General features: G+C 41.2%; 1 protein-coding gene across 1 annotated transcript in view; it reads right to left on the bottom strand.

The window, feature by feature from the left end:
- KAT7 (lysine acetyltransferase 7) overlaps positions 1-13,094 on the bottom strand; it is a 38,373-nt gene that overhangs the window by 19,305 nt on the left and 5,974 nt on the right. Inside the window, exons 3-6 of the mRNA XM_017540027.1 lie at positions 10,567-10,743; positions 8,723-8,962; positions 5,318-5,400; positions 1,590-1,679 (exon numbers count right to left, since the gene is read on the bottom strand). Of these exons, the coding sequence (XP_017395516.1) occupies positions 1,590-1,679; positions 5,318-5,400; positions 8,723-8,962; positions 10,567-10,743 (590 nt within the window). The remainder of the gene's footprint in view (positions 1-1,589; positions 1,680-5,317; positions 5,401-8,722; positions 8,963-10,566; positions 10,744-13,094) is intronic.

The raw sequence follows: 13,094 nt of genomic DNA, 5'->3' as shown, positions 1-13,094 counted from the left end.
AAAAAAAAAAAAAAAAAATTCTAAATCAGGTTCTCATCACCCCATTACCTTTACTGCCAATTAAATATAGGTTCAGAAATACAAACTTATTTTAATATTAACATAAACCAAGGATGGACATCTCCACCAAAGCAGCTAGAATAAAATTAAGATCATTTCAACTAATCATTTATAAATATAGAATGGTTACTGTTTTCCAGTTAATGCTAATGGATCTGATCAACAGTGGTATAAAACTTCATTACATATATTCATTTAAATAGAAAAACTGAATAAGAATAAAACCCAAGGCTGGGCACGGCGACTCATGCCTGTAATCCCAGCACTTTGGGAGGCTGAGGAGGGTGGATTACTGGAGGTCAGGAGTTCAAGACCATCCTGGCCAACATGATGACATCCCGTCTCTACTAAAAATACAAAATTAGCTGGGAGTGGTGGCATGATCAGCTACTCGTGAGGCTGAGGCAGGAGCATCGCTTGAACCTGGGAGGTGGAAATTGCAGTGAGCACTCCAGCCTGAGCAAAAAGAGTGAAACTCCATCTCAGAAAAAAAAAAAAGAATAAAACCCAAGATAGACAAGGAAGAAAGCGTAGTTACCACTCACGGAGTGCTCTTTACCTGCCAAGCACTGGGTATTTAACACACATAATTTAGCTGACTGTCCTTCAAGGTAGGCATTATTCACCTCTGCTTATTAACAAAGAAGTAACGTTTAGGGGGGTTAGCTGACTTCCCCAGGACAACATAGCTAGAGTTACAGAATCAGTATTCAAATTCAGATCTGTTTGGCTCCAAAGCCAAACTTCTTCCTCATCACCATACATCTCTGCTTTTCACCAATAATCTAACTGCAAAAACAGACACCTACATGATGAACAAAATATAGTATGTGACAAAGGCTGACATTTTGAGAGCACTACAAAGGGAATACTTGAGGAAGAAATTCAGTAACAGTGGGAGAGAATTTGGAAAAAATTCCCACAACAGCTGAGAATTGCACAGGCCTTGAAAGAAAATACAATCTCTTCTCAGTAGAGGGACAGCGTTCCAGGCAGGAAAACAGCAAGAGTAAAGACCAAAGCCATTTAGGGAAGAGCAAAGAATTAAGCGCAAACAATGTGGCACAAATGTTCAGAGGGGCAGGAGGAGGATTAGGACCAAGCCAGAATGCTTCCTACAAACCAAGGGAAGAAACGAGTAGAAGAAAAATGACACAGACAATAAGTGTCAAATGCTGAGAAGTTATTGGTGGCCTTAGGAAGGTGCTAGCAGAGTGGACAGGTCTGAAAGCAAGCTACAATAGTCTAAAATAAGATGCAAAGTGAGGAAATGAAGCAGCAAGTGTCGTCTTTCGAATAATCACAATAATCTATTACTACAACTACTATAGATAGCATGATTCCCTCATTCATGAGGTAGAAGTGTTTGCTTTGTGAAAATTTACTATTTGAAAAACAAACGTGATTCTAAGTTTACATCTTGAAGAAATACCACAGGAAATGAGGCACAGATATGCCTGAAGATAATTATAGAGGAGATCCAAGAAATGGACCTCAAACTATGGCCAGCGCTTTCACAAGGCCCATACCTGGTGCCTGGTTGCATGCCTGTTGTTGTCATCTTGCCTGTGAGACAGCATCCTTTCTTCTATCTGCTTATCCCGGCTCTGTGCTCTCACCTGCAACCATCAACAACGTCAATAAATCCACCTGCTTCTAAGACTACGTTGACTTAAAGCATAAGAATACAACAATAATGCCTTGAATTTATGTTGTACTTTACTTTCAAAGGGTCTTTACACCTATTATCACAATCTCTACAAGAAAGAGATAAGGCAAGCTTCACATTCTGCCTTCTCAGCCAATAACAGAATCAGAGAAGTTGAAATGATCACAGCTAAATAATGGGATCACTAATATTTTAATCATGCCTGATGACTCTGAGCCTGGACTCTTCCCAAAGTATAATAAATAAGAAAAAGCATGAAGAAGTTCAAGAATAGAGTAAGGAAGTACAAAGAAAACATTAGAAAACCTGGGTTTGGGCTGGGCATGGTGGCTCATGCCTGTAATTCCAGCACTTTGGGAGGCCAAGGTAGGCGAATCACCTGAGGTCAGGACTTTGAGACCAGCCTGGTCAACATGGTGAAACCCCATCTCTACTAAAAATACAAAAAGTTAGCTGGGCATGATGCTGGGCGCATGTAGTCCCAGCTGCTCGGGAGGCTGAGGCAGAAGAATTGCTTCAACCTAGGAGGTGGAGGTTGCATTGAGCTGAGATCACGCCACTGCACTGCAGCCTGGACAACAGGGTGAGACTCCATCTCAAAAAAAAAAAAAAAAAAGAATAGAAAACCTGGGTTTGAGCACACGTGGTGCCTCACATCTGTAATCCCAGAACTTTGGGAAGCCAAGATGGGCAGATCACTTGAGGCCAGGAGTTCACAACCAGCCTAGAAACATAGTGAAACCCCATCTCTACTAAAAATACAAAAATTAGCCAGGTGTGATGGTGCACACCTGTAATCCCAGCTATTGAGAGGCTGAGGCATGAGAATCACTTGAGCCCAGGAGGCAGAGGTTGCAGTAAGCAGAGATCACGCCACTGCATTCCAGCCTGGGCAACAGAAAGACTCTGTCTCAAAAAAAAGAAAAGAAAAGAAAACCTGGGTTCAAGTCTCCAGGGATCCTTAACTCGGTAGTTACGTGACCTCAGAGAAATCACATCAGCTTTCAATAGTTTCTGCTTCATAATCTAGGAATCGGGAACTGACATCCAACTGCTTATTCCATTTCACCACTAAAACTCAGCATGATCAAAACAGAACAACTGGCATTTCTCCACAAATCTGCTCTACTCCAAATCTTCCCAATATTAATAAATGAAAATACTGTTTGACTAGCCGATGAGGTCAACAACTTGAATGTTATCCTAGATTCTTCTCTTTTCTCACACCTCACATCAAATCCATCAGCAAGCCTAACACGTTGCTCCACTCTCAAACGTATCCTGAATCCAACCTAGTCTTAGAATTTCTGCCCATACAATGCTAGTCCAGGCCACCAACTATTGCCTGAACTTCCACGCAATCTCCCAACCACCCTACCCTGCATCAACTCTTGTCCCCACACTCCATTCTCTATATTAGCAAGCCTTCAGTTTTAGAAAGTGTGCATAAAATCCTATTGTGCTTTTCTTAAAGCCCCAAAATGCTTCCCATTCTATCAGAACAAAAATATATTCCTGTGCCAAGGTCCACAGGTCCTTCGTGATCTGGATCCAGCCATACACAACCTACTTGCATTCAGCCTCTCAAACCCATCAGTTTAAGCACACCTCATGGCCTTTGTACTTGCTGTTCCTTCCACTTAGGTATCTTTTCTCCTAGATCTTTACACAACTGCTTCTTTGCCATCATCCATATCCCAGATCAAATGACAACTCCTCAGGAAGGTCTTCCAGAACGACCCTGGGAAAAGGCATTCTATCCCTATCCTCACCCCCAAAAACAGTCACTCTCTGTATCATTCATCTTTTTTTCCTCACAATATTTATCACTGCACAAAATTACTTATTAATTTGAAGGCTTACGTTGCCACCCCCATGCGAACATGTGCTCCTTAAATGCAGTCTTTTATTCACTAAATCCTCAGATACCTGTATTTGGCACAAGCAGCGATAGAAATATATGACTGAATACAAATAGTAACATCACTATTGCAAGGATGTCCTGGGAAACTCAAGAGCAATCGTGTTTATGCAGGTTCTTCAAAAACACTAGAGCTGTTAATAAATGTGGGGAATTTGTCTAATCTTTCCACTTAAGGATCTATACGTAATAAAAATATATCATCTCAGAAATTCTCCTGCTCCTCTATGCACATGTTCCAGTAGTAAAGATGGACTATGCTGAGCCTAATGCCCCTTGCAAAGAAGAGGGAAAAAAGAGGATAAATTCAGGATATAAACGTTTTCCTTCTGTAGGAATTTTCTTCACCAAACTGAAATTTTTCTTTTTCTAAAATAAACTGCTTAATGTTCATATTGCTACAAACCAACAATTTCAAAAGCAATAGACATCTCTGGAAGACTTTTCTGTAAAACCATCCATGGTATCAGATCATCATTATATTTAAAGACAAGTGGTAGAGAACAACTCTCAGAAAGCAGAGATCGCAGTTATTCTCAGAGAAGGAAGTACCTTAGAAGCCTTGCATGCTTTTAACACAGATATGGGCAGTTTTTTTTGTTTTCATTTAGTCCCAGACTAATGGGAAGACCTACAACTTATTTTTACACAGAGCAGAAGAAACTGCTGCTTATAAAAACATTTGAATGAAGAAAGATAAGAGTAGGGTCATAGACCTTAAAATCCATGTAAGCATGGAAAGTACTACTTGGCTGAAAGACTAAATACACAAAAGAAACTTTCACCCCTGTGGTCTAGCTGTATATAAGAGAAAAAATTCCTGACTCAAGGAAAATCAACGTCAGCTAAGGAATCTAACTTTCCTCAGAATGAAATTGGCTCAGACAGGAATAAACCTGTGACCCTGGCCTCATTAGCAAAGTAATAACAACAAAAACAACAATAATACTTTGATCTAACCAGCTTAGATAACCTGTCCAATACTACCAGAGCAATCCATTTAATTAATAGCATTTTCCACTCTTGCCTCCCCATAATTAGATCTTTGGTTCCATCCTTGGGAACAGCAGCCCACACAGGAACATACAAAACAGGATCTGAGTCTCTGCTCTTAAATACATTATTTCAAAATCCCAAAGGTTATTTAGGAGCTATGTTTCCAGAATTTAAAAGACAAATTAGCCAAGAGTAGGTGTGACTGAGAGTAACAAAAAGTATTTCACAGAAATGGACAGAAAAGGGGACAAGAATTATGAAAAGTTTTTAAAAGCAAAATGACTTCACAGATGTATCAGAAGAGAACCGAATGCATAAATATTAAGATCACATATTTATGCAAATTAGTCCATAGTGGAATAAGTCCCTAGCAGTTTTCAAAGCCAATTTTCAATAGAAAATATCAATGCACTAGTGGCTGACGTTCCAAATATTTCATAATCTCCTTGTTAGTTTCTTTCAAAGCACTGATTACATATTATGATTCTTTTGCCTGTTTAACTACTTTTGTTTATAAAAAGCACAGTTGTTTTTTATGTTTCCTCCACTACAATGTAAGAACAAGGACCCTGCCCTTCCTGTGGGCCACTGTATCCCCAGTGTTTAGCAAAGTGCCTGGCAAATGGTAAGCACTCAATAAGTGTATGTTGAATAAATGAGAACACAATTACCTTGCATTCGTCAGCTGAGAGGTTATGATAGAGTGGGCATCCTGAGATGGAGAAATGTCTCTCATGTTTTCCTGTAAGGTGTCCTGTTAAAGGAGGGAAAACTTAATCTCAAGAAAGAAGACAGGCTTAGAAAGTAGTATGTTTCTCTACGAGTTATGCTCTTTAAACCTTCCTACAGAATTTCAATTTTTTACAAGTACATCATACTCTTAAGGAATAGACTAGGATCAAGAATACTTTGAGGCCCAGTACTGTGGCTCACACCTGTAATTCCAACACTTTGGGAGGCCAAGGTAGGAGGATCACTTGAGCCAGGAGTTCAACACCAGACTGGGCAACACAGTGAAACCCCGTCACTACAAAAAATATAAAACTTAGCTGGGCATGGTGGCATGTGCCTGTAGCCCCAGACACTCAGGGGCTGGAGGATCACTTGAGCCTGGGAGGCAGAGGTTTCAGTGAGCTGAGATCACACCACTGTACTCCAGCCTAGGTGACAGAGTGAGACTGACTCAAAAAGAAAGAATACTTTGGAAGCTCAGGTTCATACTTATCAAAGTTCCAATACATGAAAACCAAAGTCAAAGTAAACTTTCTCACTCGAGCCCAAGAGTTTGAGACCAGCCTAGCCAACATGGCCAGGCGCAGTGGCTCCTGACTGTAATCCCAGCACTTTGGGAGGCCAAGATGGGTGGACCACGAGCTCAGGGACAAGCCTGACCAACATGGTGAAACCCTATCGCTACTAAAAATACAAAAATTAGCCAGGCGTGGTGGCGCGCACCTGTAGCCCCAGACACTCTGGAGGCTGAGGTTGGAGGATCACTTGAGCCTGGGAGGCAGAGGTTTCAGTGAGCCGAGATCACACCATTGCACTCCAGCCTAGATGACACAGTGAGACTCTAACTCAAAAACAAGAATACTTGGGAAGCTCAGGTTCATACTTTTCAAAGTTCCAATACATTAAAACCAAAGTCAAAGTAAACTTTCTCACTCGAGCCCAAGAGTTTGAGACCAGCCTAGCCAACATGGCAAAACCCCATCTCTACTAAAAAATACAAAAAATTAGCCAGGTGTGGTGGCACATGCCTGCAATCCTCAGCTACTCAGGTGCCTGGGGCATGAAAATTGCTTCAAACTGGGAGTTGGAGGTTGCAGTGAGCCGAGATCACGCCACTGCACTCCAGGCTGGGTTACAGAGTGAGACTCTGTCTCAAAATTAAATATATAAAAGTAAACATTCCTCTAATGCAACATATTTTTAATTTACCCTATGGTCTACCCCATTGAGAGGCTAACTCCTAGGGATAAATAACACAATCAGGCCCTAGTCTGACCTACCTCTTCCTTTCCATTCTGGTCACTCTGCCCCAGGTATATTGGCCTCTAAGTGTTCCTCAAACTGGTTAACTATACTCTTGCCCAGAGCCTTTTGCACTTGCTTTTCTCCCTACCAATAATGCTTATTCTCAAACTTTCAAACAGCAAGTCTGCTCAAATGTGACCATGTCAGAGTAGACTTCCCTAGCCAACTACATATATATGTGTCACATATACATATACATGTATACACCCAACTGTATACATATGTGCACACACAAATAATGGCCTACTCTCAGCACTCCCAGTTTTATTTTCCTTCACAGCATTTATCTCCAGTTGATATGTATCTGTCTGTTTGCCTTCCTTAGCTAGACTCTAAGTTCCATGAGAACAGACTTTGACTTGTTCACAGCTACATCCTCATAACTTAAAACAGTGTCCAGCAGATGACCAATATTCAGTAAAGTATCTGCTGAATGATTGGCCAAATATAATACATAAAATAAAAGGAACAATTTAGCAACGCATGTTTAGTAACAAGCAGAAGCTGGGGAAAATTGCTTTTCTTGCAGCATGGCAAGTAGATCCCCCTAAAACTCTTAAAGGGGGATTAAAGCCATCATCTATTATACTAGTGTAATATGTTGTCTTTCTTAGTTTTTCACTGTTTAGTCCAAGGAAATCAATGAAGGCCTGAAACAATTATCTTCTTTGAGTGACAACTGGTATGGAGTTCAGGAGAACTTTGCTGTATTTATTTATTTTGATGGTGTGAAATTATCTGAGAAACTCCTGCTAAGACCAGGAAATGATCCAAATTAATTAAACACTACAGAAAACCACTGGGCATGGTGGCTCACACTTGTAGTCCCAGCTATTCAACAGGCTGAGTAGGGAGGATCACTTGAGCCCAGGAGTTGAAGACCAACCTGAACAACACAGCAAGAACCTCACCCCTAAAAAAATAAGGAAAAAAAAAAAAAAGCCAAGCTTTAAGGCATGTGCCTTTAGTCTCAGCTACTTGGGAGGCTGAGATGGGAGGATCACTTGAGCCCAGGAGTTGAAGACCAACCTGAACAACACAGCAAGAACCTCACCCCTAAAAAAATAAGGAAAAAAAAAAAAAAGCCAAGCTTTAAGGCATGTGCCTTTAGTCTCAGCTACTTGGGAGGCTGAGATGGGAGGATCACTTGAGCCCAGGAGTTGAGGCCACAGTGAGCTATGATCACACCACTGCACCCTGCCTGGGCAACAAAGTAAGACCCCTGTCTCTCTATAACAACGAACAGAGAAACCACTACAGAAAATGTCCTTACTGTTGGCCTGCCAAGCAGCAACTCACTCTGTTCTACCATTTTTTCAAACTTGATGGCCACATGTAAAGGGTGAATTTGAGAAGCAGACCCAGTAGTGAAAGGCCCCTTATCTCCCAATCAGCATCTTCCAACTCTAGACAAAAGCTTAAGCCCAATGTTTGAACTTCAGCTCACTGAAGGTGCACAAATAAGGTTCAAACCACTAAAAGAATCTCTAAAGTAATTCACTAAGGGGCAAAACGCATAAGAAAACAGTAAGATACTTATTTATCACAGAAGAAATATTTTATCTTGTTTATACTTATTAAGTACACAAAACACAAGACCTAAAATTACTAGTTACAGAAGGCCAGGGTCTCATGTATACTCTTAATTTCACAGCCTCTTGACAGGAAATGTTTTTCTCATTACCTTAACAGCTATGGCCGTGCAACCACTATTCTGCACTAGCTTACCCTTAAGTAGTCCTCACTGAGTACAAGCTTTGTGCCACGCAACAGGTATTTTGAGATAGTTTTTGTTTTTGCTGGGAAAAGGAGGGAATTTTTTTTACTGGGAAAAGCTCTCGAAAAACCAGTTCTATTACTATGGACCATAGGCCAAGAAGAGAAATGCTTTTATTCAAGGGAGCAACTCATTATCACTCAGCACATGACCACTGAAGAGCCTAGGAAGCTAAATCTCAATAGAACACAAAACACTTCTGGATGATGCTGGGAGAGAGAACCACAGAACAAAGGATGTCATAAAGCTGGGGCACACTGACCTAGAGAGTTACAGCCTGGTGTCGGACACTTCATATTGAAGTTATAGCTTTCATGGAAGCGACGGCGCTTGGGGCGATGAGAGAGGTCACTGCCTGAGTCCTTCAGGGACATGTCCTTGGCAATGCTCTCATCATGAGACACATTGGGGCTGGAGATGTCTATGTCAGACTCAGAAGAAGGTGCGTTTCCAGTTGGAGTTCGAGGTGGTGACTCATCATGATCAGCTGTATTTTTTGTTTCTAAAGCAAAAGCAATTGGTAGAAGTTATGAGTGGGGTTCATTTATCTAGAGGTTTACTATTCAGTTCATTTATCTAAGAGGTTTACTATTCAGAAGAGTTTATGGGCTTCCCAAATCCTCTTTCTACGATTCAACCAGTAACTTTTAGCTACTCAACTGCTAGAAGGCTAAATGGAAAATGAAGAGGCACTACTACACCACTCCTTTTGTGCAACTTTAAATTCTGATTAAAACGAAATTTGGACTTTACCTATTACACCTATCTGTGTTTCTCCTGAGTGGCTAAACATGGATAATCAAAACTGGATGGAAATAAATTTTAAAAACATTACTATCCCACTTCCCTTCCAGGAGATACATAGTACAGGAGATAAGTGAAAGTGATTGTCCTTCTGGGTGACACTGAACAGATTTAAGATGTGAATGGACTTAAATGACTCGAGTGAACCTGTTGGTAGTCTAACAATTCAATCTTGAAATTCCAGACTCTGAATCAGGAATTGCAAACCAAATGTCTACAGGGACTCAGCAAGGCCAAGTAGACAGCTCATTGTCCATCTAAAGGGGACAACTGCTATTCAACTCCAGCCAATTATTACTATGGGTGATTGGCCACCCAGTGTTCCCAGATCTTTTCATTGTTTAAAATAAACTATTAATCCAGGTTTTCATATGAAATCACTGTGTTTTCAAATACTAGTAACAAATTTTAAAAATTTTAAACAATGTGCCAGCAAACCAACCAACCATGTGGACAGGCTAGAAGTAGTTCACCAGTCTGTAACCTCTGCATTGAGAAATTTAGAAATAAATGGACTGAGAAGTATGGCTATAAGAAAGTCTGCTTCGGCCGGGTGCAGTGGCTTCCACATCTGTAATCTCAGCACATTGGGAGGCCAAGGCAGGTGGATCACCTAAGGTCAGGAGTTCAAGACTAGCCTGGCCAACCTAGTGAAACCCCGTCTCTACAAAAAATACAAAAATTAGCTGGGTGTGGTGGCAGGCGCTTAATCTCAGCCACTCAGGAGGTTAAGGCAGGAGAATCGCTTGAACCTGGAAGCAGAGGTTGCAGTGAGCTGAGATTGCGCCATTGCACTCTAGCTTGGGCTACAGAGCGAGACTCTGTCTCAAAAAATAAAAAATTGGAGATAAGGCAGGGCATGGTGGCTCAAGCCTATAATCCAAGCACTTTGGACGCCAAGGTGGGCAGATCACCTGAGGTCGGGAGTTTAAGACCAGCCTGACCAACATGGTGAAACCCCGTCTTTATAAAAAATAAAAATTAAAAAATTTAAAAAAATTGGAGATAAATGAACTAAGTATGGCTATAAGAAGGTCTACTTCAAGCCCTTTTCATCTGTGGTTGAGAAGGCCCAGTCTCTTTTTCCTGTTACAGGTCTGATTTAATATACTTCAGCTACTCTGGACCTTGAGAATACTCTGATAGCAAACTGTCCTCAGGAAGACATAAGAAAGGAAGCAATAAACAGCATTCATCTAGCTGAAGTATTAGGCATGCATCTGCAGTGGCCACAAGGCCTCCTTAAAAAGAAATTCACCCAGATGCTCTGTAATAGGTCTAAGTCATACCATACCCACTCACCTCTATCTGAAAAATCAACCACTTGCTCAGTTTCTGAGCCAGATGAACGAGTCTGCCGAAGAGGGTATTTTTTCGGTGTCACTGGGGTAGGCTGCTGCTGACTACGGGTCACTCTTCTGGTAGAATAAGCGGGCTCTTCGGTACCAAAAGACTGCAAATTTCGAACAGGGCTGGAATCTGATCCCAATTTTAAAAGAAAATAAAGAAAATGATGGAAATCTGTTTTACTTCCTATCCATATGATTTATTAGAATGTAGCTCCTCCTCCTATTTCACAAAATCCAACAAAGCCTTAAAATATCCATTTAATTAAATAAAACATCAGCAAAACAGCCTAGCTCAGGTATAGAGTGTAATGTGGTACAGCATTAATAGTTTAGGTTCTGGAATTACGACTGAAGTTGATTCAACTGCTTTCTACCATAACAACTAGCTGGGGTGTCTTGGGCAAGTTATTTTCTCCAAGGCTATTTCCTGACCTAGTGAAAAGGAAAATACTAGGCCAGGCGTGGTGGCTCACACCTGTAATCCCAACACTTTGGGAGGCCGAGGCAGACAGATCACCTGAGGTTGGGAGTTCAAGACCAGCCTGACCAACATGGAGAGACCTCGTCTCTACTAAAAATACACAATTAGCTGGGTGTGGTGGCGCATGCCTGTGATCCCAGCTAACTGTGTATTTGGGAGGCTGAAGCAGGAGAATCATTTGAACCCAAGAGGTGGAGGCTGTGGTGAGCCCAGGTCGCATCACTGCACTCCAGCCTGGGTAACAAGGGCAAAACTCTGTCTAAAAAAAAAAGCGGGGGGAGGGGAATACTAGTAGCACATTCCTCATCAGTTTGTGGTGAGGAATAGGTGAGATAATGCATGTAAAGCACTTAACATGATCCGTGGTACACAGTGCTTTATAAATATTAGCTGTATCTTCTCATTCATTTCCCTTTTTCTAACCCATCATAAAACATATATTCTATTGCTAAAGATATAACAACAAACACAACGATTTCCTTTCTTAAGGGGCCAATTTTTTCTTTCTGATTATCCTCTCTGGCACAATCATAATAGATTCATAAATGTAAAGCAGGAATACAGTATTTTATGTTTTTTTGGATGGAAAAACCTATTCTGAGGCACTCAGCAAACCTTTTATATCTCCAACCTGACAAAGGAAATAAAAGAAATTCAAAGCTGAAATTAAAGCTTTTTTTTTTTTTTTTTTTTTTTGAGACAGAGTTTCACTCATGTTACCCAGGCTGGAGTGCAATGGCGCGATCTCAGCTCACCGCAACCTCCGCCTCCTGGGTTCAGGCAATTCTCCTACCTCAGCCTCCCGAGTAGCTGGGATTACAGGCACGCGCCACCATGCCCAGCTAATTTTTTGTATTTTTAGTGGAGACGGGGTTTCACCATGTTGACCAGGATGGTCTTGATCTCTTGACCTCGTGATCCACCCGCCTCGGCCTCCCAAAGTGCTGGGATTACAGGCTTAAGCCACCGCGCCCAGCCTCTAAAGCATATTTTTTAATAGATATGTTTTAGTTTTTAATTGACACAATATGACACATATTTATGGAGTATGCTCTGATGTTCTGATAAGACATATACATTGTGTAATGATAAAATCAAGATAATTAGGATATCTGTATCTCAAATCCTTGTCATTTCTTTGCGGTGAGAACATTCAAAATCCTCTCTAAAGTATATGTTATTTTAATTAATTTTTTTTCATTTTTGGAGGACGGGATGTACTTATCAGGGTGTGGTGCCAGCCTCACTCTCTCATGGCTATGCACCTTCGACATATATATTAAAAACAAAAAAATCTGAAGAAATGTTCTATATTCTCCAAAGAAAACTGTAAGTTCCCAAGCTTTTGGGTGAACAAAGTTAGCACAAAGCAAGGTCATCAGTCTGTACACCCCCAGAGCCTCCTTTCACAATATGATCTACATTTTCCTCTCGGGAGGACCACCTTACACTGATGACATTGTAAATGGTGCCCCTGGAGATAGGCAACTCTGTGGTCACCAGGTATAATAACTAGAAAGAGACCCAGCACTTATGCATTTCCTAGCGGTTTTGAATACTTAGTTTTCAGGTGTCTAGGGCGTAGTCAATTATACTTTCTAAGAATATATGTCCTTTCCTTAAGACATGCTGTTCTGTCTGCCAAGAATGGGAATAACATATTCCCCTCTACTTGTAAATTCCTATTAGAGCCTTTAAGACATCATTGTACGGCCCTGCATGGTGGCTCATGCCTGTAATCCCAGAACTTTGGGAGGCCAAAGTGGGCAAATCATTTGAAGTCAGGAGTTTGAGACCAGCCTGGACAACATGGTAAAACCTTGTCTCTACTAAAAATATAAAAAAAGGCCACGGATGTTGGTGCTCGCCTGTAATCTCAGCTATTTGGGAGGCTGAGGCAGGAGAATTACTTGAACCCGGGAGGCAGAAGCTGCAGTGAGCCAAAATGATGCCACTGCACTCCAGCTTGGGCAACAGAGCGAGACTCCATCTCAAAAAAA

Source organism: Cebus imitator, unplaced genomic scaffold, assembly GCF_001604975.1.
Source record: "Cebus imitator isolate Cc_AM_T3 unplaced genomic scaffold, Cebus_imitator-1.0 Scaffold123, whole genome shotgun sequence".
In the NCBI taxonomy this organism is placed as follows: Eukaryota; Metazoa; Chordata; class Mammalia; order Primates; family Cebidae; genus Cebus; species Cebus imitator.
This window is presented reverse-complemented; position numbering and strand designations above follow the sequence as displayed.